Source organism: Cyprinus carpio, chromosome B22 (assembly GCF_018340385.1).
Source record: "Cyprinus carpio isolate SPL01 chromosome B22, ASM1834038v1, whole genome shotgun sequence".
Lineage (NCBI taxonomy): Eukaryota > Metazoa > Chordata > Actinopteri > Cypriniformes > Cyprinidae > Cyprinus > Cyprinus carpio.
The window spans coordinates 23,978,490-24,005,786 of NC_056618.1; the positions used below are offsets into that span (position 1 = coordinate 23,978,490).

A 27,297-nucleotide genomic window follows, 5' to 3' on the forward strand; every position below is an offset into this window, starting at 1 on the left:
CATAAGAGTCATTTGTTCGTGAATCAAGCTAAACTTGTTGCACTGTATTTTGGATTCATATGAAATCGTTCATAGAGTCATCTGCTCATGACACACTATTTGCTCTGTATGTTTTTTTGATTTACAAAAAAAATTCGCTCATAAGAGTTATTTGTTCATAAATTATATGTCAAAACAAGACAGAAAACTAGATTTGTCAAGCTATTTCACTAAACTAAACCTCAAAAAGATAAGATGGAGATCACCTTGCTACAAGGTGGCATTCTAAATGTCTCGAAAAAAGAATGTGAATCCACCTGACAGCATTCATGCCACATGAATAATCCACAGACACGCTAAACTGAGAGCTCTTCCCTGCTGCACGGGCCATCTGCAAGCTCAGCGGAGGAACGGGAGTTAAGCTTCGGGTCTTTGAAGCCCACGGTGCATGCCGAGAGCCAGGGCAGCAGCATTGAGAATGAGATTTTCGAGGACAAAAAGGAAACTCGCCCAATCTTTTTGGGCTCTTCCTCCCCCTTTTTGCAATCCCTCGGCGGTTAATCAAACAGGCAATTAAGAGGACAGTAAAAAAGAGATTAGTTTCGCCACAATCCGTCTTCCTCCGCTGGCCCGCGATCACTCGCACAGGAAAAATGATTCCATAATTCATGAAAACATGCGTGTCCATGAGAGCTTTTAGATGGGGAACGGACGGTTTATGACACGACTTTTAATGGACAGTCATTTGACTGTCTGGCTATGAACAGCCTTCAGTACGGAAGCAAAAACACTTCAGGGACATGCAGAATTTTAACTAGTATGACTTTGGGCACTATTTTAACAATCTAAGCTCTTCGTCTACAGTGCAAGGCGCAGGTGCACTTAGGGCGTGTCCGAATCCACTTTTGCTAGTTTAACGACGGGAAAAACAGTCGCCAGCCCGGCGCATGGTTTAAAAGGGTTGTCCCTATTCTCTTAATGACTAATGGGTGTGTTTTGGGCATAACATGCAATAAACCAATCAGAATAAATAGATGCGCGAGCAAACAGATCTGATACATGCAATAACTGTCCATTATGACATGTAGGTTTTATATTTATAAAAAGGTGCATGTAACTAACGCGCTCCTTAATTAACAAAAAATACTGCGCCATTGACTTTAGACCAGGTTTTAGTTGGTCAATGGTGCAGTCTATTTCACTTGCCTCAAAATAGCAATGCGCCAACAGTGCTCCTGAATACATCTCGTTTTCAGACCAGCACGCCCATGGGCGCACAGATGGGAGCAAATGTATTTGCTATTAAAACAACGTGTTGCAGGACGTAAAAATGATAACTGCGTCAGGCTGAAACTAGCAATAAACTCTTGCGTCGTGCCTGGCGCCACATTCCACTAGGTGTATGATAGGGCCCTTTGAGTCTAGCTGGTCTCCACCTCTTACCTTATGATTGCTGCGGAATGTGTACATGTGGTAAAGGACAGGGATGAGCTTCTTCTCTTGAGCGGGATTGAGGATGTTGCTCCAAATTTTGAGCTCACGAACCATCAGGTCAACCAGGAAGCTGCCCAGCTGCACCATCAGAACCATCGGCCAAGGGGTGTCGTCACTTAAAAGAGAGGGACCGCTGCTCCTCTGCATCTCAAGACTCGCCCAACACTCCCGTGGCAGCATGCCATTGGTCTGTGATGAAACAGGAGGTGATATATAATGTAAAAGCCAATTTGATTCGAAACTGAAGATGTCAGATCTGGTCAACCAAAGCTTGTACCTCAGTGTCATTCGCCAGGAGCTCGGAATACAAGTTGTAGATACTCCCAAGCTTCTCGATCATCTGACTGTGGCTCTTCTGCCGGATGGAGTACAGATTGTAGACACGGTTTCCCATCTCCTCCGCCATGATAAGCAAAGATTCACCGCTGGGTGACAGTTTGTCTAAACCCTGAAGCATGATGTTCACATAATCCTGATCATCCAGGATACACAGGTATGGGTATATGCAGGTACTCCAGGACTTCTGGCTGTTGCTGGATAATATCAGTTTCTTTTCCTTCAGTGTCTGGAGGAGAGCTTTCTCCCAGTGTTTCCGCTGTGTTGCTAGTAATTCTCTCTATAAAAATATAAATGCATTTGGTCAGGCTTTATTTTAAGGTCCAATTCTCACTACTAACAAACCATTAACTATGACTCAAACTCCTAATTTGCAGCTTATAAATAGTTAGTATGGTAATTGTTAAATTTAGGCAGGATTAGGGATGTAGAATATGGTCATGCAAAATATGTGCTTTATAAGTACTAATGAACAGCCAATATATTAATAATATGCATGCTAATAATAAGCAACTCGTTACTAGTGATAATTGGTCCCTATACTAAAGTGTTACCATGTTTTTCCTTTTTCTTTTTTCAGAACTCAATATGTGCAACAATATAGCAATGAAGACAATAAATTTACTTTAATGAAGAGGAGAAGTTAACTTCAACACAACAAAAATCATTATGTACATTAACAGTTTTATATACTTTTGTTAAGGCTTCTTTCCACACACAAAAAAAAATACTATAAAATACTGAAATATTAACTTGAAATCTCATGGGGACTTAGTAAATATTTTAGGAGTTTAGCTGACAAAAAAGTTTGGGAATCCCTGATATAATACACTAATTTGGGGAGAGGATGTGCCTAATTGTCATGAAAATAAAGTGTCTTAATACTCCTAAAATAGGCTTCATTATCATTTCATTGCGGGCTTCAAATTACAAATTATATATTTTTTCCTTTGGATTTTAGGGAGAAATGTGACATTTCTGGACAGTTTTCATGAGATTCACTCAGCTACCATTTGTGGCCTTTACATTACATCACATTCTCCTCTCAAGGAGCCTATGGCTTTAAAAAATAAAATCTCATATAAATGTAGATGTGAATTTTATGCACAACACAAATCGGGTTTGGTGGGCAGCCGAAAGTGGGTCATCTCTTTAACAGGATGCTTTTCTGGTTCCCTGAAGACCGGCAGAGCAGGCGGATGACACAGATCAGTTATGCTGACCCAGCGATGGAAAGGTGACTCTCTCACAGGGCTGGTGGGGACACATTACAATGCATTTCTATTCCATTAAACCCTAGCGCAAATGTTGCGGGACCACGGGGGACCTTTCTCGTGAGGGAACACAGACAGTGGAGCAAATGCCAGTTTAAAAAGAAGCTGAATTGTGGGAATATGGCTACTTTTAATGCATGAGCTGGAAACTTTCAAAAATGTCTGCGTTTAGCCAATGGATCATAGCTTAGGTGCAAATCTGGATCCTAAAAAAAAATATAATGTGTTAACTATTGAAAGGAAAAATCTCCCACACATCTGTATGTGATTTTGAAAGTCCTCTTTATGGTACTTTGCTATGTTTGGGGATTACCACTGTGCTTGTTTCAGAGAACCCAGTCTTAGCAATATTAATTCTGGCCCATAAACGGACATAAATAATTTGGAGTAGGGGAAAGTGGGGTAAACTGTGCCACTTCTTACTTATGCTGCCCTCTAGGCCAAGAACAATGAAGTAAAAACCAAGTAAAAACCAATAGTTTCCAACTAGGAGAAAGTTCAATCATTGTGGAATATGAGAAAACAATCTAGATTCCATTCAAATTCTCATCCCATATTTTACAGCATATTATTAAATTTGATATAAACCAGCCAAAAAAATTAAATTTTAACATAGCGAGGCCATTTTATAACATTATTTACTGTATCTGTACTATTTTTTAGCACTGCCACGTCTTACCCCAAAGCTGGCACACTTTACCCCACAGCTACCATTTTGGAAAAAAATGTTTCATTTTATAATCCATAGCTGATCTTTAGCCAAATTAACATATGTTTTATAAAATGTCAATACACCAACAAATTTTTAGGCCTGGATAAATTTGTTTTTACCCTAAAAACAGCTACATTTTATGGTCATGTGACTAAAATAATTCAGTCTGCTAGATTGTTAGACACTACTACACTGACACATCTTACCCCACTCTGCTATAATTCCAATAAAGGTAACCCTAATGTGTTTTTAAAATCAAATCAGAAAGGTTGTGGATTCATACCATTTTGGCCATATTTTCAGTGACAGGCTTTAAGGCCTCCACGGAGTCAATAGTGATGGTAGTGGCCTTCTCCATACCCAGCTGAAGTCTGAACCGGTCCTGCAGTTCTTTCAGGCTGAAGTCCAGTTTTGGATACGTGGCACCTTCCCTCTGAAACACAAAAGATTGGAATCAAGATGTAAAACCATAAATTAAATGCTAATCAAAAGCTGCTAAGTTTATTAAAAAGAGAATTACTATCTGAGATTCAAAAAATGGCTCTATTACCTTTTACTTTATTTTTTTATTAGTAACTATTTTATTGGAATATCTTATTTATGCTGATTTTCTAATTTAAAAGTTTAATTAATTTTAAACTTCTAGATTTTTAACATTGTCCTAAATTGACGTCCTAAATTGACATTGTTCTACTTTTAACAAAAACAGTAACTGATTGCATAACATTAAAACATTTGCTTTGCTATTTTTACATTTTTTAGTAAAAACTGCAATAGTATAATTTATTATGGCGGATTTTTCAATGCATAACTTTATTTTGTAACAATTTTTTTAATTAATTGTACTAAATTAATGTTTTAAACTGAAAGCCTTAATATTAACATACTAAGTATTATCCTTACCTTTAAATGTAAAAGTGTAATTTTTATAGCATATTTTAAAATTAATTGTAATAAATAAATACCAACAATCCTATTATTAAGTATTTGCATAATATTATAACATCCTGGCACAACCAGTGTGTTTTGTTTGCATTTGTGCTGTTATGTGTGTACAAAATCATAAGAGAGCTCAAGACGACCCGCTAAATAATGAGCGCTAAGAATCTCTCATCGCCGGAGGCTCTAAGTTTAATATTACTGGCTCCTCATAACTGGATATGAAGGCTGAGAGGATTTAAATCTCATTAGGATAAACATTAAAAATGATCATTCATTTGACTGCCAATTATGGAGACTATTTACTTCAACCATTCACAGGCTGCACACTTTGTTATGAGGCCCGATCGAAAGAAGCCACTGCACTTTATGGCCCAATTAAAGAACCAAACATCATTACGTTTAAGTGCACTTATATATTTAAAAGAACCAAGAAAACAAGCTAGCTAAAATAACCATACGAATATCAAATGTATTTATTCTGTCTCGTAACTTCCACGTATGGCCAATTAAAATCCAATGAGGTTGAACAGTCCCACTCTCGCGGGTCTGGCCGGCAGCCAATGTGTGGCTGCATAAAATACGAACTGTAAATACAGCATATATTATACCAACAGCTTGCTAAGTGGTGCGGAGATCGTGTTAATGTGGGCTGTGCGTTGACATGTGCAGTCATTTATTATTCCAAGGGATGCATTGGCTGCCTGCACGGACATCTGGGAATTATCGCCAAACACATCATGGAAGGGCTGGGACAGGACAGGTCAGCCGGAGCGTTAATACTCGCGAGGAGAGAGTGACTGCTAAATCTGTCCTCTATAGAGATCGCATGGACGCCGGCCAAAGCAAGCACAAAGGTGGTGGAGGGATTAATCATGCCCATGGCGATGACTGCTACAGCCCGGCCAGGCAGAACACAAGATGCAGTGTTGTGTACGGCTTGGCAGAGGCCCATATTTCCACAAAGCCACAACCCTGACAGGGAGAAGAACGTGTGGTGACCTCTGTGTTAGGGATGTGTCGACCCAGTCTTCAATACTTTAGTGATGTTGTGCGAATAAAGGATGCATTGGGAGGCAAGAAATGCCATTTATGGCAATGAGGCAACATCTCAAACTATCTAAACCTTGTGCACACATGACACATTTCAAGAATTGTAAAAAGAGGTAAACGGGATGAATTGGTGGCTATTTCCTCACTTAGTGCTCAATGCTCATAAATTATTTGCCTTGATGAAACTTTAACATTGACTTTTGACTGTGACAGTGGGCTTTTTTTTTCTTCTTAAGGCGAAACTTATTTATGGATTTTTACTTGATCTGTTAATTAAAATAAAATATTTAAACATTAAAAAAAAAAACTAAAATAAAAAAAATTATCACAAAAAAAAAAACAACAACAACAAAACAACTACAACAGGGACAAAAAATAAAATAAACACTGAAATGCCAAAAAAAAAATTCGTTAACAGTGTCGATTATTACAACAGTACTGTTATGAACATCGAACAGTCTGGAGCGAGATCACAGTTTTGTTTTAGCTTTTATCAGGGCAAAAATCATAAATGAAACAAGAATAAACTAAAATAACTACAAAACATAAATAAAAACTAACAAACAAAAAACAATAAAACAAAGCACAAGAAAGCAAAACAAAACAAACCACAAAAAACTAAAAAACAGTCCAGTCTGGCGAGAGATCAGAGTTTTGGCTTTTATCAGGACAACAATCATAAATTACAAAGGAATAAAAATAACTACAATAAATAAATAAATAAATAAAAACAAACAAAACAATAAAACAAAGCAAATCACAAAAAAGCTAAGTAAAACAAAACCAAGCAAAAATAAATAAATAAATAAATAAATAAATAAAAAGCACACAAGAAAACTTCTGCCAGCAGCATGTTTAAAAACAAACCTAGCCTGTTGGGCATCTCTGAAAAGTTGCTAAAAGAGTTTCTTTACTGCTTTGTGCTGAGAGTTGCAGCATTTTCATCTCAGACCTTCACATGACCCAGTTCTTCTATACTTTCCAGGAAAGTTTTCATTCAGGGTGTTAGGCAGCGGGGTGTGGGTTACAAATGGGCTCATGTGCACCTGAGGTAATGAATCAGTTGGGGAAAAAGAGGAGATGGCGGGGAACTGGTTGTGGGGCAGATTGACCCAAAAACACCCCCCAGTGTGCCCAAAAATAGAGCGGGCACCTCTGTTTGAAGAAATTATATAGCAGATGACAGCTGCCATGGAAGTGAAACTCGTCATTTTGACACACAAGACAAGTTCAGGCAGGTCTTTTAATGCTGACAGAGAAGACAGGTATATAGTTTTAATGAAAAGCACCACCTGTTTTATGGTATCAACTTCCACTTCAAATCCAATTTAGCAGTGCAATTAACCTTTTTTACATTCAGTTCACTAACATATCGTAATGGAGGTTTATTGCTAAAGTGCATATCTATATATGAAAAACCCTAACGTAAAGAAAAAGGACAACTATTTTTTTTTATGGGTAGTAAAATATGTCCAGTCAAGGGAGTTGTAACAGCATAAACACTGTATAGCTCCATTAAAATTCAGAAGATAAAATGAAAAACTGAATGAATAAAAATGGCAATTTAATACAATATAATAAAGTAAATATGATTATTAAAAGTATAAATATGATATATAATATGATGAAGACTGTAAAATAAAAAAAACATGTATTTTTATATTTAAAAATTAAACTCTTTCAAAAGTTTGGGATTTTTTTTTTTTAATAAATATGTTTATTTATCAAGGAAACATTAAATTGATCAAAAGCAAAATTTAGAAAGTTAAAATATTTATTTCATATAGGGTAAATGTACCTAATAAGCTCACATACCTATTAAGCAGACTTCCATATTTGAGCTCAGATTATAAAAAGAAAAAATAATGTATTATCATACTTGATGTCTTAAGAAATTGATGTGTTTGTTACTACATACCTCCTGTAATTTTAAGTCAATCAGTTCATTGCACACTGAGATATAAGTCTTTTTAAATTTTTATATTTTTTTATTTTTTTTAAAAAGGCTGTTTAAAATAAACAAGATTTTTTTAATAAAACATGATAACAGATTAATGCTAAAAGGGTAGAAAAAAAAAAAAACATTTACCCATTAAGGACAGCCAGACTTTGCATTTAATGATGTTGTCTTAATTGAAATGCTTATTTCATTTAAAATAAAATTAAATATTTTTGTGTGAGAGATTAATCTTTTATTTTAACTAGGGCTGTCAAATGATTAATCACGATTAATCACATCCAAAATAAAAGTTTTGTTTACATAATATATGTGTGTATACTGTGTATATTTATTATGTATATATAAATACACACACATGCATGTATATATTTTAGAAGAATATGTTATGTTTATATATTAATATATTTATATATAATATAAATTATAAGAATATAAATATATAAATGTATATACATGTAAATATTTTCTAAATATATAATTTATGTGTGTGTATTTATATATACATAATAAATATACCCTGTACACATACATATATTATGTAAACAAAACTTTTATTTTGGATGTGATTAATCGTGATTAATCATTTGACAGCCCTAATTTTAACATAATTTTTTGTACTGAAACCAATATCTTGTGCACTAAAAATGTCTCAATGTAGATTTTGGTGAGCTTAATAGGTACGTTCACCCTAAATGACGCTATTCTTTTTATTTTTATTCTAACTTTCTACTCGAATCCTGAAAAAACACCACAAAACTATTTTCAACAGCAATACACAATAAAGCACTATATAAATGCATCATTCATTCATTCGTTCAACACTGATAATCACTTTAAAAGTTTCTTGAGCAGCAAATCAGCATCTTAGAATGATTTCTGAAAGATCATGTGACACTGAAGACTGAAAATTCAGCTTTGCCATCACAGGAATAAATTACATTTCAAAATATATTCAAATACAAAATATGTTAAACTGTAATAATCTCACAAATTTCACAGTATCACGGTTTATACTATATTTTGATCAAATAAACGCAGGCATGGTGGAAATAATTAAATAATATAAATATATATTTAAAAAATAATAATAATAATAAAAACATTAACAATACTACTAATCCCAAACTTTTGGAAAGCAATATAACGTAACGTAATATAATGTAATAGTACCTCAGCATAAAACTGTTTCACCAATGGCAGGGAACAGACAGGCTGATCTTTGGATACACTGGGTTGGTATTCAGGATGCACCAAACGGACGGCCCTCAGAACCATTTCTCTTTCATCCTTTTTAAACACACACTGTCTGAACACGTCATCCACGGACAGGCCGTCCACTTCCATCTGCTGCAGACACCTGTGTGGACCAGAAAAGATGATTATATTTCACAATAACATGTATTTGAAGCTGAAGTGTTATTTTTTTCATTGTTACTTTCTAATCTACAGTATGTAGTTCATAGCAATTGTGGACTAAATTCCCAGATGAAATAGTTTTTTAAAAATGAATGCAAAGGTGGATGGGAAAGGCCTTATAATGAAAAAACTTCCACGACCGCAGCACCTGGGCTCATAGCCCTGAGACTGGCGGGGTGTCGGAGTGGAATATCAAATATTTGCATTGACACGGAGCGCCTTCGAACAGAGTGTTCTGCTCGTCTGGTAGTGGGTGTCAGATAGGCCATTGCCATACGTCCAAGAATTACAAGGCTGTGTTTATTCGAACAGAAAAAGTGTGAATAAAGTCAGAGCCCCACGCAGCTGGACTGCTCACTGTTGATGTAGAGCTATGTTCCTGTCGTGGACAGAATACAAATTACAGCACTCTGGAAGAGAGAATGAGAGTCTGTGCCAGATAGAATAAGGAAGGAATAGTTGACGACAGACTACCAAAATAATTGAAAAAAAGTTCAACCAAAAATGAAAATTTGCTGAACATTTACTCACCTTCAGGCCATTTGAGATGTAGATGAGTTTGTTTCTTCATCAGATCAGATCTGTAGAAATTTAGCATTACATCACTTGCCCACCAATGGATCCTCTGCAGTGAATGGGTGCCGTCAGAATGAGAGTCCAAACAGCTGATAAAAACATCACAATAATCCACAAGTAATCCACATGACTTGAATTAACATCTTGTGAAGTGAAAATCTGCATGGTTGCAAGAAACAAGCCCATCATTAAGGAGCTTTAACTTCAAGCTTTTGCGTTTATTCCATAAAAACGCTTCCTCCAGTGAAAAAAGTCCATCATCTGCTGTCCTCTCATATCCACAAACACATTTGTTTAGAACTGTTCGCTTATAAACAGTGTTTGACCTGTGCATATTTCTCTTCTGATTCAGACTAGACAACTTGTTCACTAAAGGAAACAATATTACAGATTATGGACTTGTATTTTGGCCAGACGTTTCATGATAGATTTTATCACAGACACTCAGCATTTTGCTTAAGATGTTAATTGATGGACTGGAATTGTGTGGATTACTTGTGGATTATTGTGATGTTTTTATCAGCAGTTTGGGCTCTCATTCTGACGGCACCCATTCACTGCAGAGGATCCATTGGTGTGCAAGTGATGTACTGCTAAATTTCTCCACATCTGCTCCGATCAAGAAACAAACTCATCTACATCTTGGATGATTTACGGGTGAGTGAATTTTTAGCAAATTTTGGGTGAACTATATCTTTAAGTAACAGCCCAATCTCCTTTAACCACACCTTGGAAAGTCTATCAACCAATCAGGATCATGAATTCAACAGTGCTGTGGTACTAGTCGTAAACTAGTGGTTTAAGCACATTTATTCTGTAAGGAGATATTTGACATTACCGGGAGGCTGCAGGACAGACTGGGTTATTCCTAAACCTCTGAGAATGCAGTGATGGTTTCCAAAGCAACAGGCTTCTTTGGGCGAGAACTGCACAGATGATGCATCATCAGTGCCCTCTAGTGAGCGCACAGCGAGCAGATGAAGCTACAGAGGGCAACTTGAGGCCTTGAGAAAGACGTGCCTTTACCCTTCCCATCTTGTGCCTGACAGAGGAACAATCGTATCAGTACCTCCTGAGGGTTGCATTCAATACTCTTGTAAATGTTAAACCCTCAGCTGATGCAAATGCAATTAGGAGAGGCGGAAAACTCTATATCGGGGTAATCCTGAAGCATTCTTTTAAAGGCTGATCTCTTGTTGGGGACAAAGGAAGCTGATAAATATAGAGGTTGGTGAGAGTTAGGCTTTCTGCAGAGCGTTCAAAACGCTGCTTTCGTTGCATTTGCCAAACGAATGTCTATGCAAAAGAGTTAAGCCTCAAGTGGAGTAAACCTTACTTTAGGTGGCATATTTAATTTAATTTCGGATTGCACAAAAAATATGAGTATCAATAATCGTTTGATATTGAATATAATAAAAATTCAATAGACCAGCTATATAAATATATATTTAATTGCATATGTTAATTTTTTGCATTTATCTCATTTGAAGTTGATCATTAAAACACTTATAATTTAATAACACTGTTAAATGTAATCCTGTCAAATGTCAAAATCGATATACATTTTTCAGACATTAGGTGTTATTTTAATATTATTTATTAGTGCTGTCACTAATGTCGATTAATCGCATTAAAAATCCAAAAAAACTTTTTGTTTACATAATATATGTGTGTGTACTGTGTAAATTTATTGTGCAAATATAAATACACACAAATGCATGTATATACTTCAGAAAAATATGTTATGTTTATATATGAATATATTTATATATATTATAAATTTTATGAATATAAATATATACATGTAAATGCATATAAATATTTTCAAAATATCTACTGGGTATGTGTGTATTTATATTTACACATATTAAATATACACAGTACATACACATTTATTATGTAAACAAAAACTTTTACTTTGGATGCGATTAATTGCGATTAATCGTTTGATAGCACTATTATTTATACATTATTATAGTATTTATTAATATTCTGAATTGGCAATTTCAGACAATCTACTCACTCATTTTATTTGATTAGTCAAACAAATAATTTTTTTTACTACTTTTTTGAAAAAATATTTTTATTTACAGTACAGTAAACTATGAAACATTCACCATAAAGAGAACGAGTTAGCTAGTGCTGTCAAACGATTAGTCCCGATTAATCGCGTACAAAATAAAAGTTTTTGTTTACATAATATATTTATATATATATATATGTGGTGTATGTATATATATATATATATATATATATATATATTTCACATTCATATATATATATTATATATATATATATATATATATATATTATGTATATATATATATATATATATATATATATATATATATACACACACACATATATACATATATATATACACATATCATTACACATATACACAGATATATATATATATATAGATATATATATATATATATATATATATATATATATATATATATATATACACACACACATATATATATATATATAATATATATATATATACACCACACACATATATATACCATATATATATATATATATACATATATATACACATATATATATATATACACACACACACACATATATATACACACACATATATATATATATATATATATATATATATATATATATATATATATATAGAAAATATTAACATGTATTTAAATGCATATATTGATATTTATATAATTTATATTATATATAAATATATTTAATATACAAATAACAAATATTTTTTTAAATATATACCTGCATGTGTGTGTATTTACATATACATAATAAATACACACACACATATTATGCAAACAACAACTTTTATTTTGGATATGATTAATCGCGATTAATCGTTTGCCAGCACTAGAGTCAGTAATTTCGGACATATGCACCTTGCGAGGTCAAGATGTCAAAATTTCCAGGTTTTAATCTATTCTTTCCACACTGAAAGCCCTTAGGATTATGTTGATGCTTACATTACCGGCTACGGACTACACTGTTATTACAATCAGAACAACAGTGAACGGCTGGTCCTAAAGATCGTGATTTGAAACCAAATGTGCAAAGACAAGCTCGGATTGCAGCGAAAGATGCAACAACGGTGCCGCATGAGAGCTGAAGGACAAATTGAAACTGTGGCAAGGAGAACAAAGAGATACAGATGGTTAAAAAATAGACTCCTCTGGGATTTGTAGAAAGAAGACTTTCACTGCACAACAGTGTGTGTTTGCCATCAGCTTACAATGATCGATCACCCAACCAGCTGCCACAAGCCACCCTGCACCTGTCCCTCTGTGCTGTCATTGGGCAGCACCACATTTGCTTCAGCAGTCACCTTTAGCACTAATCAAATGCAGATACTTTGCATTAGGCTTTACAGACGCACAAAAGCCTAATACAATCAATTAGATCACTTAAAACGGTTACAGTGCAGTAACAAACAAACGGCTAAAGATGGACCACGAAGGGCACAACTGTCCGGTGGATTTAAAACCAATGTGAATCTCATCATTTTAAGATGTTTAGCAGTTGCATCCAAATTAAAATATACACTACCGCTCAAAAAACTTTTTGCAACCATGGGTGATTTATGTTTTTAAAAGAAGTCTCTTAAATTTCCCAAGTCTGAACTTATTTAATCAAAAATGCAGTAAAAATAGAAATATGGTGAAATAACTTTACAATTTAGCATAGCTGTTTTCTATTTGATGCATTTTAAAATGTAATTTATTCCCATGGTAGAAGAGCTGAATTTTTAGCAGTCATTCACGTGATCCTTAGTTAAGTTACTTATGTATGTAACTGAACTTATGTTCTTGCACATAAGTTAAGTTAACTTATGTGCAAGAAGCAGTTATTAGTAATAATAATTATGTTGAAAACAGTTGTGCTGCTTTATATTTCGGTGGAAAATGTGAAACATGTTTTTGAGGATTCTTTGATGAACAAAAATGAAAAAAATAAAAATAAAAATTTGAAATAGAAATCTTAGGAACAATCACTTTTGATCCATTTAATGCATCTTTGCTCAATAAAAGTATAAATTTCTTACAAAAATGAACAGCAGTTCAAATTTTGGAAAGTCAATGGGGTCCAAAACAACTTTTGAGATATTTTCAGCATTTTGAAACACTGAGACAGGTTTCATAATATCTACTTTTGTGTTCCATAGTAGAATGAATACTAAAAATTGCATTTGGATTATAAACACTTGCTGAGAAAACACTCCAAATGAAGACAATCCAATTCAAATATATATATTTATATATATTCTAATACATATTAAAATGCAGAAATGTTTAATTAAATTTTTTATTAAATAATTATACTAAATTCAAACGTGACAGCCCTAATGACCATTTAATATATTTGACAATGTAAAAGTGAGGCAAGAAAAAAAAAAAAGAAAAAAAAAAAATTTTTTTTTTTTTTTTAAATCTGGCCTCATTCTGTCAAGGAACTCCTCGTATAAATGCAAGTGTGGAGGTGTTCATCTGCTAAATTTTTCCACCCGGAGATGAGCAGCATACAAAACAAATAGACGACCAGAGAGAAAATGGCAGTCCACTGAGTTAATGCTCTTTAGATGAATGACCACAATTTGAATTTCTATTTTTGGACACGGTCAAGGCAGGCTCAGAATAATCCTATAGTGCTATGGATGAATGGATCGGCTCATGGAGGATGCATTCATAAAAAAAAGCATATATATGAGCATCATTACGAATTTGCATGTTTATCAAATTAATTTGGGTTCTTAAAAGGAATATAAAGAGAATGCAGGAGTCTTTGTTACACATGAATTACAGCACACTGCAACACTGACATCTAGAGACACAGTCTGGAACTGTCAATCCATTAAACAATGTGACAGTCACATTGTTATTGAATATTTGAACACTCTAAAACTTAATGATTATGTCATCATTGTACATTTCTAACTGTTCCGAAAGCCCTTCCAGCTTTATTCAACCCATATATATATATATATATAAGTTTTCTATTTTTCCTTTTGATCTTGGAACAAAAAATAACCATATAAGAAACTTTAAGAAACCTCCTCCTTGCAAACTAGTGATGCACCATCTGTTGGATTCACCTGTGAATGGAATACACTGAAGTACATAAATGAAGTAAGTGTTTACCTTTTAATGATCCATGTTTGACACTCAGGCATGCGTCCCATGCACTCCAGAGCAGCACTGTAAGATGCAACATTGGGTTTCAGACCTGCTTCTTCAATCAGAACGAACAAGCGACGGATGTGATTGAAGGAACCCTGCAAAGCACAGTTACAAATGGCTTTAAATAGAGCATTACAGAACAAAACTGCAAAATTATTAACTGCAACAAGCAGGCAAAACACTAAAATAAATGATAAAATAATTTTTAAATGTAAATTTATAAAACATGTCAGTGCCGATGGCCTCGTGGGCAGAGCGCCGACATACAGCGCCATTGTGCTTCGGGTGTCACGAGTTCGAGTCCCGGCTCGCGGACCATTCCTTAATCCCATCCCCCTCTCTCTCACCCAATTCGCTTCCTGTTGACCTATACTGACCTAACTAAATAAAGGCATAAAACGCCATAAATAAATCTTAAAAATAATATATAAAAAAATTATAGAACATGTAAATCTGAAGGGGAAAGTAACAAGCAAAATACTGAAACATCCCGAAAAATAAAATACTTAAAAAAAGTAAGACTAAAAAAGGTGATAGAACAATCAATATAATAAAAAACACTGAGAAATTATAAAAAAAAAAAAATTGGAAAATTCTAAAATTTAAGACTAAAAGAAAATTATTATTTTATATATATATATATATATATATATATATATATATATATATATATATATATATATATATATATATATATATATATATAAATATATAACAACAAAAAATATACCTTTTTGTTAAATATTTGAATACAATATATCATGTGACACTGAAGACTGAAGTAATCTCTGCTAAAAATTAAGCATTGCCACTACAGGAATAAATTACATTTTATTTCTATTTGAAAAAAAAAAAACAGCAATTTAAATTTGAAAGATTTCTGCAGTATTACTTTATTATATTTTTGATCAAAAGTGTGTAAAATGAGAGATGCAAATGGGTCATCATTAAGATTAACATCAAGTAGTTTACTATATTCTCATTTATTTCGTTTTGTAATTTGCTTACTATATTTTTGCTTAAATTTTTTTTAATATAATGTAAAAAGAGAGATGCTTAATACATACTCTTTTGGCCCACATCCTCATCACGATGTTGTAGGCGCTGATAGACAAGTGCATTCGTTTGGATAACTGACGATGATAAGAAAGTAGGCAGCTTTGAGCTCTAGCTACATCATCGATGAAAACACAAGCCTCCAAGTAACAGCGGATTCTGAGCTGAGGATCTCCATAGCGGTTTCCTTCCTTATCCTCCAGAAGCTTTTCAGGAGCACTCAAGCTCTGCTGGTCGATTTCGTGGTCTACATCAAGCTCCTCGACCTCATCAAATTCTTTATCTGCCAGTTTCTCTTGTGTGGACATCTCAGAAACACAGCCAACTTCACTGCTGGAGATCTTCTGCACTCCTGGAAACCTGACGGCTAAACTTTCTGAGACTCTCGAAACCTTCTTTTTAGACTTTTTTTGCACAGCACTGACTTTGGAGGATGTTGTGGTAGACGCAGAGGTTTTGGAGTCTTCTCCTTTAGTTTTCGTCTCGCTTATTTTGCCTGTTGTGATGGTCTTTGTAGATGTTCCAGGACGCATCGAACTCCCTTTGCTGCTTTTACCCACACCTGTCTTGTCGTGCGTTCTATGTGAAGTTTGTTTTTTGGGATTAATCCACTTTTCCCGCTTGAGTTTCTCCATCCAGCGACTTGCGTGAGTTTTGGAAGGCATGACAACTTCAGTTCCACCTTTTTTTGCAGATGGCCCACTTTTAAGCTTTTCTGCTTTTTCTCCCGGCAAGTTCTTTTGACTATTCCCAGGTGATGTTTTCTGTATTTTCTGCTGCATTTTGATGATTTGCACCTTTGAATGTTTGACGTCTACAACGGAGTCAGACTGCAACTGCTGGATTCTGGACTCCAGAACTGTGAAACATTTTTTAAGAGAAAACTGTAGTGCACACATGACAGTATTACACACCTTTATTTTACTTAACAATGAACTTCTATTAATGTATTTTAAGTTAAATAATTTTAAGTTTAATTTTTTTATATGTATCTCACCTGCTTGAGTGTTTATATCAACACAAATTGTAAACTACACCATCACCCAGTAATATTTTTAAAGTATATTCAGCTTCACCCACATACATACAGTACACTCACATAAAGCAATATAAGCATCAAAGATAAAAAGGGTTTTTCAAGCATAAAAAAGTTGAATACAGTTTTGAAATTTCGTTTTTTAAACAAAATTTACATTAGCATGTGTTTCCTGTTTAATTTTGATTGTTGTTTTTTTTTTAAAACTCTAAGCTACACACATTACTTGCATATATTATGTTTTGTATGCATATATATATATATATATATATATATATATATATATATATATATATTGTAAATTTAATTTGATGCTCACACCTAAATTTGACATCTTGTCTTTGACCCTATACAGCAAAACTTGCATGATTATTAGTATCACTGTAAAATGTAAGCCATATTATCACACAGCTCTATATATAAAATAGGATATTAAGTATTCAACTTCATTTGCATACATAAACTCAAATAATATATACACAATATAGCAAATTTTAATAGCTGGAATGCTGTGAAAGGGTCTAAAGCGCTGCATAAATAAAACTGACTTAGCTTAAAATTAAAATTAAATATTACCCAACCAAAATTCATACAACCAATTTGCTCTTCGGAAAATAAATAAATAAATAATAATAACAATAACAATAATAATAAAAACCGTACAAATTCAGTTCTTGATAACATCAATTCTCTTATAACATCAGTGATTAACATTAGATAAATAACCATAAGTGAAAATAGACCATACCATCCAACAACTGAGACTGTTCCCAGAATCTTTTCTTCCCATCTTCCTTCTTAGGAATGGCTGAATAGTGTCGTTGGTAAACTGTAGCCCATGTTTTGTCTGAAAAACGACAGATAAAACGGTGACCTAAAAAGTTTACCAACTCTGCTGTTTGTATTTGGTGCTGGAATACAAAATGAGACATAACACCTAATAAAACAAAGAATCCACACGGACATAATAGATCTAGATCAGATATACATCAAAGGGAGACCGAAAATGTGCATAAAGAAGTTACAATCATCACATTGATTGAACAACTATGTCAGACTGTTATTTATTAAAGCCTCCTTGACATTGAGAAATCATTGATGCAAACAACAGTCAATGCTTGACTTTTTTGAAGTGCATATTTCAACGTACATTTGAAATATACACCTGATATAAAACACATGGCAGACTTAATGTGATATGAAGGACAAGACAGATGACTTTAAACCTGTTTCATTACGATACCTTGTATCTGTCTCTCTCCATTACTCCGTATTCTGAGACACAGTCGGCAATAATCGCCATTTAGAAATCTCTGAACACTTCTGTCAACCGCTAAACTGCGAGTTAAAGCAGCTGAATATGCACACAGTCTCAAAAGTGACATGTTGTTGTGATAGTTTTGAAACACCGCGTTATCTGGTGCAGAAGGCCGCCATCTTGCTCAGACCTGACTAGCTCATAGTCGATGCGAGGAGTTCAGACATCAAAGAGCGACGAGCAGATCGACCAAATCTCATCTTGAGGGAGCATGAAACACCTGCTAGTACTGTGCATCTCATGTAAGTTGTATTTCATTGGCATGTAATCACGAATTTCATATGAGCTTTAGGAAATGTTCTTAACGCGAGGAGAAAATAGGGGACAAGTAGGCTTTTTAATATGTAATCAGCTACAAAAACCTTGTTATAAGGTATCAAAGTTGTTTTCAACCTAAATTCACTAGTTAAATCTCTTTATTTTACTAAATGTACTTATGTTTAGTATAATAAAAAGATGTAGCCTACTAAAGTAGCATTTTTCTATTGGTGAAGGCTCATTTCACAGCTTTTGTTTGTATATAAAATATTTAAAATATAAAATGACGAGACCAATTTCTTTTAAGTTTTAAGATATTAAACGATTTATTTGAACCAAGTGATATGTGATTTAAAATGCCTGTATTGGTTAGAAACTGTACAGTAGATGGCGAACTTTGCCAAGTTTCACGGGATCCAGTTGGCTACAGGGTCACCAAGCGCGCGCCTCAGTATTTCCCGCGCAAAGCAATTAGGCTACACAAATGTGTGCTTCAGTTTTTCACTTTTCGACTTCTTCTTCTTCCTTTGTTCCGTGACACATGAAACCTGATATTTGTAGGTAAATATGCCATTTTCTGTGCGTTTGAGTGATTTAAGCTTAGACAATATTTTGTATTAATATTTAAATAGGTGTATGCATGTTGTCATTTGAACAGTAAATCTGTCCTTACTTCTGTTAGACTGAACTTCTCAGTAATCAAATCTTTGTATCATAATGTTAAATTAAAAATGAAAAGGATGATGAAAGTAGATCACTAAGATTTTTTTTTAATTAATACTTTCATTCAGCAACTTTCTTTTCATCAAAGAATCCTTCCACAAAAAAATAAAAAAAATAAAAAATATTACCACTACTGTCAATATTGATGATAATAATAATGTTTCTTGAGCACCCTGATTCAGTGCTTATTAGAATGATTTCTGCATTGATCATGTGACACGGAAATGGTTTGCCATCACAGGAATAAATTATTGTTTACTGTATTAAAAATCGTATTGACCCCAATTAGGCTTTTTAACATCCTGTAATTAGGCTCTCTGTAATGTTTTTTAAATTCTGAAATAAGTCAGTAAAACACATTTATATCGACAGTTCGATGGCAGTCATCCAAGTAAGTTGTGCGTATCTAGTAGGTGGAGATCATACGTTTGTTTGTCACTACGGTTCACAGGGTCACCTTTCTGACAGGACCATTTGATGTTTCAAGCTCTGGTGTGACAGTCATTACTGGGTGACTGGCTGTCAACAAAAGGAGAGAAGAGAGCCATTCAAGACCCTGAAAATAACTTCAGGACAAGGCTGCCTTTCTCTGGCACTCTGATATTCAGACTTTTTTGCACACCTATAAGAAGGGTGTGTTTCTTTGTTTTTAGAGGTAGGAGCTGCTTTTAAAATGTTCACTTGATTAGCCAATGCTTCATGCAAGTATGAGTTGAGGTTTTGGAAAAAGGAAGGTAAAAAATTCTGTAAAGGGAAAAATTCTCGCTCTGATTTTAGTCTTCTAAACATACCAATGCTAGGTGTATCTTACAACCACATTGAGAGGGTTAGCATGCCCTTATGCAACACATTTAGGAAAATCTCTCGGCACCTGTCAATACTAATAATTCAGATTCAATGCTTAAAATATATTAAAAGAAAAAAATAATATCCTCATGGCACTTGAAGGCAGATTTGTTTTAGTTTCTACAATTAGTACCATATATCTCCCACATCTGAGACACATCTCTCTTTGATTATCGCTACTGATAAAAGTCCACCAATCATATCCTCAATCTTTTTATTTTTAAAAAGTAACAGTTCATTTTATCACGTGTAGATCTCTGTCAACTATCCCGAGAGGACGAAGACTCTCAGGAGCTGTTGATCAGATAGATTGCTCACTTATCACTGTTTTCGGCTACAATGGACAATGGTCACGAAGCAGGAAATGCAAATAGGCTTGTTGTAGATTAATCTTCAGTTGTGGCGGCAGTGGACAGATCCTGAATTAGAAACGGATGTTTATGCAGGCGACCGCACAGTGTGGCACTCTGGTTATCTCGGCCACCTGCGTCGGAGGAATCTAGCAGGAAGTCTGTGGTTGACATGAGAGTTTCAAAGTACATTGCCTAACGGCAGTGTGTGATTCACCACAATCTTATTTCAAAATAAGCTGATAATTTGGGAGTGGCAAAATAACTAGACCATGGAATAGTGTTATGAAGAATTAAATAAAATGTAGGTTTTTTAGGCTGATGCCATTTATCGTTAGTTAGAAATGTTAACTGAGGTAGTCTGAAGTGAAACGGAGACCGAGTTCGTGTTGGCAGTGGAGGTGGGTGATGGAGGGGGACTGGAAGAGACTCCGTATGTTAGCAGGAGAGAGAAAACAATTAATAATGGGAGCTATTAGGGGGAGCTCGTCGGCGCAAAGAGGGAGGTCGGGTTTCAGGCCTTTTTGGAGGACTTTGATGGTACAAAACAGGCCTCATTACTGAGATATTATCTCCATTCATACACTTCCAGAGTTGATGGGAGCCCTACTGGGAAAGATTAGGTTCCTTTCGCCAGTGAACATCCCACATGGCCGAACAGATTTTCTCAGCTCAGGGCGCAACCAGCATAGCGTGGCATCATGGGAGCAAAGCAGAGGCCTATTGACGGCCAACGATGTGTGGAATTAGAGATCTTAGACCTTTTCTCTGAGGTCATGTCAGTCAAGATTAAGTTTCATATGTTTTTCTTTTCCTTTTTTTTTTCTTTTTTTACAGTGTCTGTAAAATACGTAAAATAGAGAAGAATACTTCAAAATTTGGGGATCAGTAACTTGTTTTTAATGTTTTTGATAGAAATCTCTTAAGCATACAAGTAATAAAACAATACTATTTTAAGATATTATTACAATTGAAAATGTCTATATAAAGATATTTTAAAATGTAATTTATTTCTGTGATGGCAAAGCTGAATTTTCAGCTGTCAAATACTCCAGTCTTCAGAGTCACATGATCCTTCAGAAATCATTCTAAGATTCTCACAAGCCACGCTTAAGATTTCTTGAAATGTTTAGATCATGGCAGTTGTGCTGCTGTGTCCTGAATGAAAGAGCTGTGTTGTGGACATGTATTTAGCAGAGGGACTAGCATCAACATATTAGTCTGAGCAAGTTTATCATCACATCTGACATTCTTATGGGGACAGAACTTTGTTCTTGCGCTTCTAAGTGCAACATCTTACATTTCCCCTAAAAGAATCTAATTACCATCAATTACCATCAATTTCTAAGGAAGCGGGAGCTGATCTTATGGACTTCCGGGGTCATTGAGTGTGCTAGAGGGGCACAAGATTGCTCATTCCGTATGTGCATGGAAGGGTATATCTGTAAAATAGACAACAAGCAAGTCAAAAAAGAAAGAACAAAGCATAAGTTATTTACATTTAGCTACAAAATGTTGTCTATATTGTCAGCGTTCACTTGGAATATGCTATCTGGTGAATTTCCTGTTTCTGAACTCCACATTTCTGTTATGACCTAGATGTGCTGAGTTTGAAAATCAACATTATTTGGACATTCTTTTTGAGACTTCAAAGATTTGAAATTATCTGAAAAAAGAAAAAAAAGGTTTTGGTACTTGCTGTGAAAAACTTGCCAAGTTTTTGGGAGTTGTTCAGGGCATTGCTATCTGGTTCCTAAGATGTTCTGAGCAGTTTTAAGAGCATTGCTATGTGGTTTCTGTGTTGTTTTTGGTAATTTCTTTGTGTTCAAAACAAAATAGCCCATCTCCAAGTTTCTATCTGTGAATTTTCTGGTCTGTAGATACAGCTCAGGTAATCCAGCAATCATAAATCACATATCTCATTGTTTAGAAAAGTAATACCTCTCTTGAATTAACTATGATCTGAGGTATTACACATGCATGTAGAATTAACTGAGCAGGATGAGCTCAAAGTTTAATACTTTAATACTTTATTCAAAACCCTAATTTTAAGTATGAGCAAGTAATAGTTATTTTGCCTTAGAAAGTTTCACTAATTAAATCTACATCCACTTTTACAGCTTTTTCTCAGACCGTAACCAGCTGTAGAAGCACACAGCATGACAGTGATGGGTACTTTTCTGTGCCATCCATTTTTGTGAGGTGCATAAATGTTGGCAGGGAGGAGAGAAATTAAAGGTAGGGGTCCACTTCAGTTAGGTTTAATTGGGGATGAAGTACTTAGATCTATGAGTTTAGAAAAAAAGACTAGGCTTTGAAGTACAGTAAGAAACCCAAAGGCTGATATGCCCAAAGAGAAGGGAATGACTGCGGGAAGCTGAAAAAGACTGCAGACTGCTGTCTCCATAGGCTTTTATAGGCTAAGTATGAGTGCTAAAGCTTCAGAGACCCATTAGTTAACTAGCTACAAAGTGTGAAGTGACTCTTCCTGGTAAAACACACCTTCAAGAATATTTTCACCCTCTGCCCCTGGGCTGCACACTTCATTGAAACCAGGAGGATATGAAAAGTATGTCAGTGTTTCAGAGCAGAGGTTCACTTAGACAAATGTGCCACTACATGCCACTCTGAGTAAAGCTCACAACATCTTGAAGACAGAAAAACAAGGAAGTTGTAAATATTTTACTTGGTGTCCTATCAGAAAATTAGCACTTTTTAGGCTCCCAGCTGTTCATGAATAAAATCATATTCATATTCACCAGGTCATATTCACCAGGTCAGATGCTGACTCAAATGTCCATTGGTATGGTCCACATACAAGTGCCATTACAGGAAAGGGAGACCTCTTCTTTGGTGCTCAAATTTACCCATTTTTAAAGTGGATATAAAGACCTTAACTTTACTTCTGTACTTACTATATTGAGTGTATTTATTACCTGTAATTTACCTGATGATTAACCTCCACAGATGCTGTAAATCACTTCTGATGACAACAGTTTATTTTGGTTCAGGGCAGGATGTAAAGTGATATATGCACATCTGAGGATGATCAGTTTCCTGAAAGGAAATGAATGACAGTACGATAAAAGGTAAACAATTTTGAGAGTGACATTCACTTAAAGTGATTATGAATAATCCAGGCCCCACCCATCTCCTCTCAGTCCCCCAGATACAAGCCCTGCCCTGAATAAAATGCAGGAAAGGACTGAGCCACCCCACCAAAGAGCAGGCAGACAGCAAGGCACAGAGAGTGAGAGAGAGAAAGACACCCATTTACAGCTTTACTGCCTTGTTGAGTCCGTCAGACTTACTCTCACTGCCACCTCTATCTTATCCTCTCCCTCTCTTTCTCTTGGTAGTCTTTTTTAATCATTCTCTTACACAGACACACAGACACTCATTGAAATACACTCATTCAACTCAGCTCATTCACAGGCACAGGTCAGGCAGCCTCACTTTTTTTTTTTTTTACCTTGCTCTGCCCCTGGCTGAGAGGAAAGAGCCCTGCAAGGTGCAGGCATCACACAGGACACAGGACCCCGCAACTCTATCAGCTTGGACTGAGGGACCTGGATACTCCAGGACAATCTAACAAGATTGAGACATTTCTTTGGGATGGAATTGCAAAGTTCTCATTCATCATTCTGAAGAGCAAGACCAACAGACAGCTTGTTAAAAGACTAAAGTGATACACTTGAGTTTGATATTGTTCACTCAGGATTTTTCTACCCTCTCTTCCCATGCTCCTGCTTATGGGTTCTGCGTGAGGCAGAGTGCCCTGCGAAGACCAGCATCATGCCGACTACTTCTGCAAGGTGCACCTTGGGAGTCTGACCCATCATGTGCAAATGGACACCTACTACCGCTGGTCTCCATTGCGACCTCACCTTTGCCGGCTCAGCCCTCTCTTCTTATCCTTTTCCCTTGTTATGCCTATCCCTACTCTTTCTGGCTTGCTCTTCTCTTGGAGGTTGCCCACCTGCACTGGGGCATGACCCCCTTCATGCGCTGGCACAGGGCACAAACTGCTCATGGACACTGGAGCGGCACACGCGCAGCTATAACCACCTCGAAGGTGACGTCCGCCTTCGGCGCCTCTATTCCGCCAACAAGTTCTTTCTCTGCATCGACAAGACAGGCAAGGTGGATGGCACCCGTCGGAAGAATTACCCTGACAGTGAGTAGACACCCAGTGTTTGTCTCCATTCATGTGTCACTGCAGATAGGGAGTGGGGCTCCTTTGGTTTTTATGATCGTCCATCGACTCTCTTATCACTTGTGGTTTATGGCTCTTTTATTCGTCTGCTCGTAGAGTCAGACTTTTATGAGTATGTACAAAGGTGTTGCTAGGTAAGATTTGTATTGCGTAAAACACTTAATTGGAAAATGAAGGCCCTTCACTGTTGTACTGGCTCGCAAAATACTATGATTTGAAATATGGAAGTCTGTGTATACCCTAGAGACAAAAAAAAAAAATAATTAAAAAGGTAAATGTTACTTTATCTCCCGTAAAAACTTTACATCTCCTTATTGCAATGTCATATCTTATAATTGTGACTTCATATCTCACAATGTGACTATTTCTTGTTACTTGTGACTTCTTGTTATTGTCACTTTATGTCCCACTTTGACTATTGCTTGTTTTATTTTTTACTCAGAGGCAGAAACTTACTTCTTTATTGAAATAAAGTTAAACGGAATTTACAGTAACTTAAAACTAAATAGCAAATCCTTCAGGTTTAATCAGAAAATGTAAACACAACAGTAAATTTAATCAGCAGTTATGTACAGTGTCAAATTCACATTTCAGTTCAACATGTATTCAACATAAATGTTTTGTTGTAAAATCTTAAAATCCTCTGTAGACTGTCAGAAAAGTTATACCTTTAGTGGTACAACAGCTTGTCACTGGTTTGGTATTATTAAAGGGATGATGACTTTTTACTTCTAAAAGGTGTAAAATAGTAGTTCATAGTATTAATGTACCTTTAAGGTTCTACTATTAACTCTTTAGGATTAATATTTCCCTTTAAGTGTAGTGCCTCAGTGGAGAACTGTTGTACCCCTAAAGGTATAACTTTTTCCATTTTTTTTTCTTTGAGTGTTTTGTATACTTTGATGCTTTAATACTTTACTGAAAATTGTGGATGTTTGATTAGCATTTCATTTTGAAATAGCAAGTGCATTTGGTCTTTAGAAACCCCTTCAGTGATAAATCAACAAGATGTTTCTTACAAATCACTTTTCCCCTGCCTCCTAATTTGAGCTCAGGTTTGATCTCTCTTTTCCAGCTGGAGTTTTACTCTATATCATCCTGTGTCAGGGTTCATCAGGGCTTTCCGTTTGTTTGAATTTGGCATTTAACTGGTCTGGGTCATGGAGATCACAGTGGGTTGACCCTGGCTGTTGTGTAAGTATTTGTTGTTGCAAAAGAGAGTGAGTCAGACTTTTTTCCAGGCAGGTTGCTTTAACTGCTCTGCCACTGTGCAGATCTTAACTGTTGCATTACATTTGTTTACAAGTTTCTGCTCTCCACTGCTGTCTCAGATCAGCTTAGATGCTTGTATTTGGTACAGCTGTGTGAAACTGTACAGCCCTCAGAAGCAATTTGCTTGCACATTTACCTACCATCCTCTCATTTCCTTTCCCTGAATTAAGGTCCTTTTTTAGCAAAGTGGGTGCCCTTTACAGAAAGGTATCCTGCATTTACTAGCCTTGCAGAATTTCTCAGTATTGCCTTTCCTTGCCTTCTCTTTCCTTCCAGGGTTCACAATAGTAGAGGAAATTTAAGATTTTCACAATAAGGGCTTTGAAATACAGTTTTCATAATTCAGCAAGTTTTGCATTGATTTTGTTAGTGTTGCCTTGCTGCTATCCACCTTGTCCTCTGCATAGCCCTTAGTGTCCATCAACACTGCTGCATTGCCCAAACAGCCCCGCACTGACTCTCTCCCTCTCACTTTTTCCAACTCCCGCTCCCAAACTCTCAGGTGCAAAAACAGTTAGAATTAGTCAACGGGCCCTTGGCTAATTGAGGTAGGAAAATATTGTATCAATCCCAGTGAAGTGAAGACTGGAACAGCTGAGAGTAGAGGCTTCGACGCAAAGGACTGAAAGAGAGATTGAGAGGTAAAAAGATGTAGGGGGAAAAAGTGCATTTGCATTGAACAGTACAAAGTTTAAATCAAACTACTCACTATTCCTCTATAGAGCTGTAAATGGGCAATTAGATTGTTTGAAAGAATGCTCAAGTTTTATTTGTTAGCAAAATAATTTTAGATAGCACTGCTTAAGCCAGGATAAAATTAAGGACCCTGACATGGAGGAAATGGCTTGCATAATTGTACAAATGATTTCAGAGCATAATTGGCCACAAACTAGCCTTGCTTTGGCTCCTATTCCTGAAACTTGTATTTTGTCCAGGTGCTGAAAAGAACGTAGCACTTTAAAGTTTCAGGATTCAAAGATTTCAATCAGCTCCAAAAAAAAGGTTCTCATTGTTCACAGTTAATGGCCGCATAATGCAAACTAGACAAGCTTATTTGACTATGATTTCGCAGTTGGAGGTGAGGGCAAATGTAGGGTTGTAGTAGTGTCTGGCAGGTCCTGAGAGTGCTTACCGGTTGATGGCACTACAAAAAGGGACACAGTCCCAATCCCTTCACTAGCAGCTATTCTGCTGTTGCATGAGCTTGACATTGAAGGGAGCAGACAAGAAAAAAAAAATATATAAAAGTCAATTTCATAGTTTTACAAGCCTCTCAAAAAACTTGGTTAGG

The 27,297-nt window shown here is 35.5% G+C and overlaps 2 protein-coding genes across 3 annotated transcripts in view; one reads left to right on the forward strand and one right to left on the reverse strand.

Moving 5' to 3' along the window:
• Nucleotides 1-18,441, reverse strand: part of polrmt (polymerase (RNA) mitochondrial (DNA directed)) — a 51,607-nt gene extending 33,166 nt beyond the window's left edge. The window contains exons 1-8 of the mRNA XM_042748631.1: nt 18,267-18,441; nt 17,772-17,870; nt 15,999-16,846; nt 14,893-15,026; nt 8,918-9,104; nt 4,079-4,228; nt 1,751-2,089; nt 1,423-1,662 (exon numbers count right to left, since the gene is read on the reverse strand). Of these exons, the coding sequence (XP_042604565.1) occupies nt 1,423-1,662; nt 1,751-2,089; nt 4,079-4,228; nt 8,918-9,104; nt 14,893-15,026; nt 15,999-16,846; nt 17,772-17,870; nt 18,267-18,408 (2,139 nt within the window). The 5' untranslated portion in view covers nt 18,409-18,441. The remainder of the gene's footprint in view (nt 1-1,422; nt 1,663-1,750; nt 2,090-4,078; nt 4,229-8,917; nt 9,105-14,892; nt 15,027-15,998; nt 16,847-17,771; nt 17,871-18,266) is intronic.
• Nucleotides 18,442-18,467: 26 nt separating this feature from the next.
• The window catches only part of LOC109099518 (fibroblast growth factor 22-like), a 33,192-nt gene continuing 24,362 nt past the window's right edge, over nt 18,468-27,297 (forward strand). The window contains exons 1-3 of one of the 2 annotated variants that reach the window (XM_019113037.2): nt 18,468-18,583; nt 23,486-23,607; nt 23,680-24,695. In XM_019113037.2, coding sequence (XP_018968582.1) covers nt 24,359-24,695 — 337 coding nt within the window. In that variant the 5' untranslated portion in view covers nt 18,468-18,583; nt 23,486-23,607; nt 23,680-24,358. Of the gene's footprint in view, nt 18,584-18,889; nt 19,161-23,485; nt 23,608-23,679; nt 24,696-27,297 lie in introns of those variants that run through there. The other variant, XM_042748633.1, reaches the window with a different exon arrangement.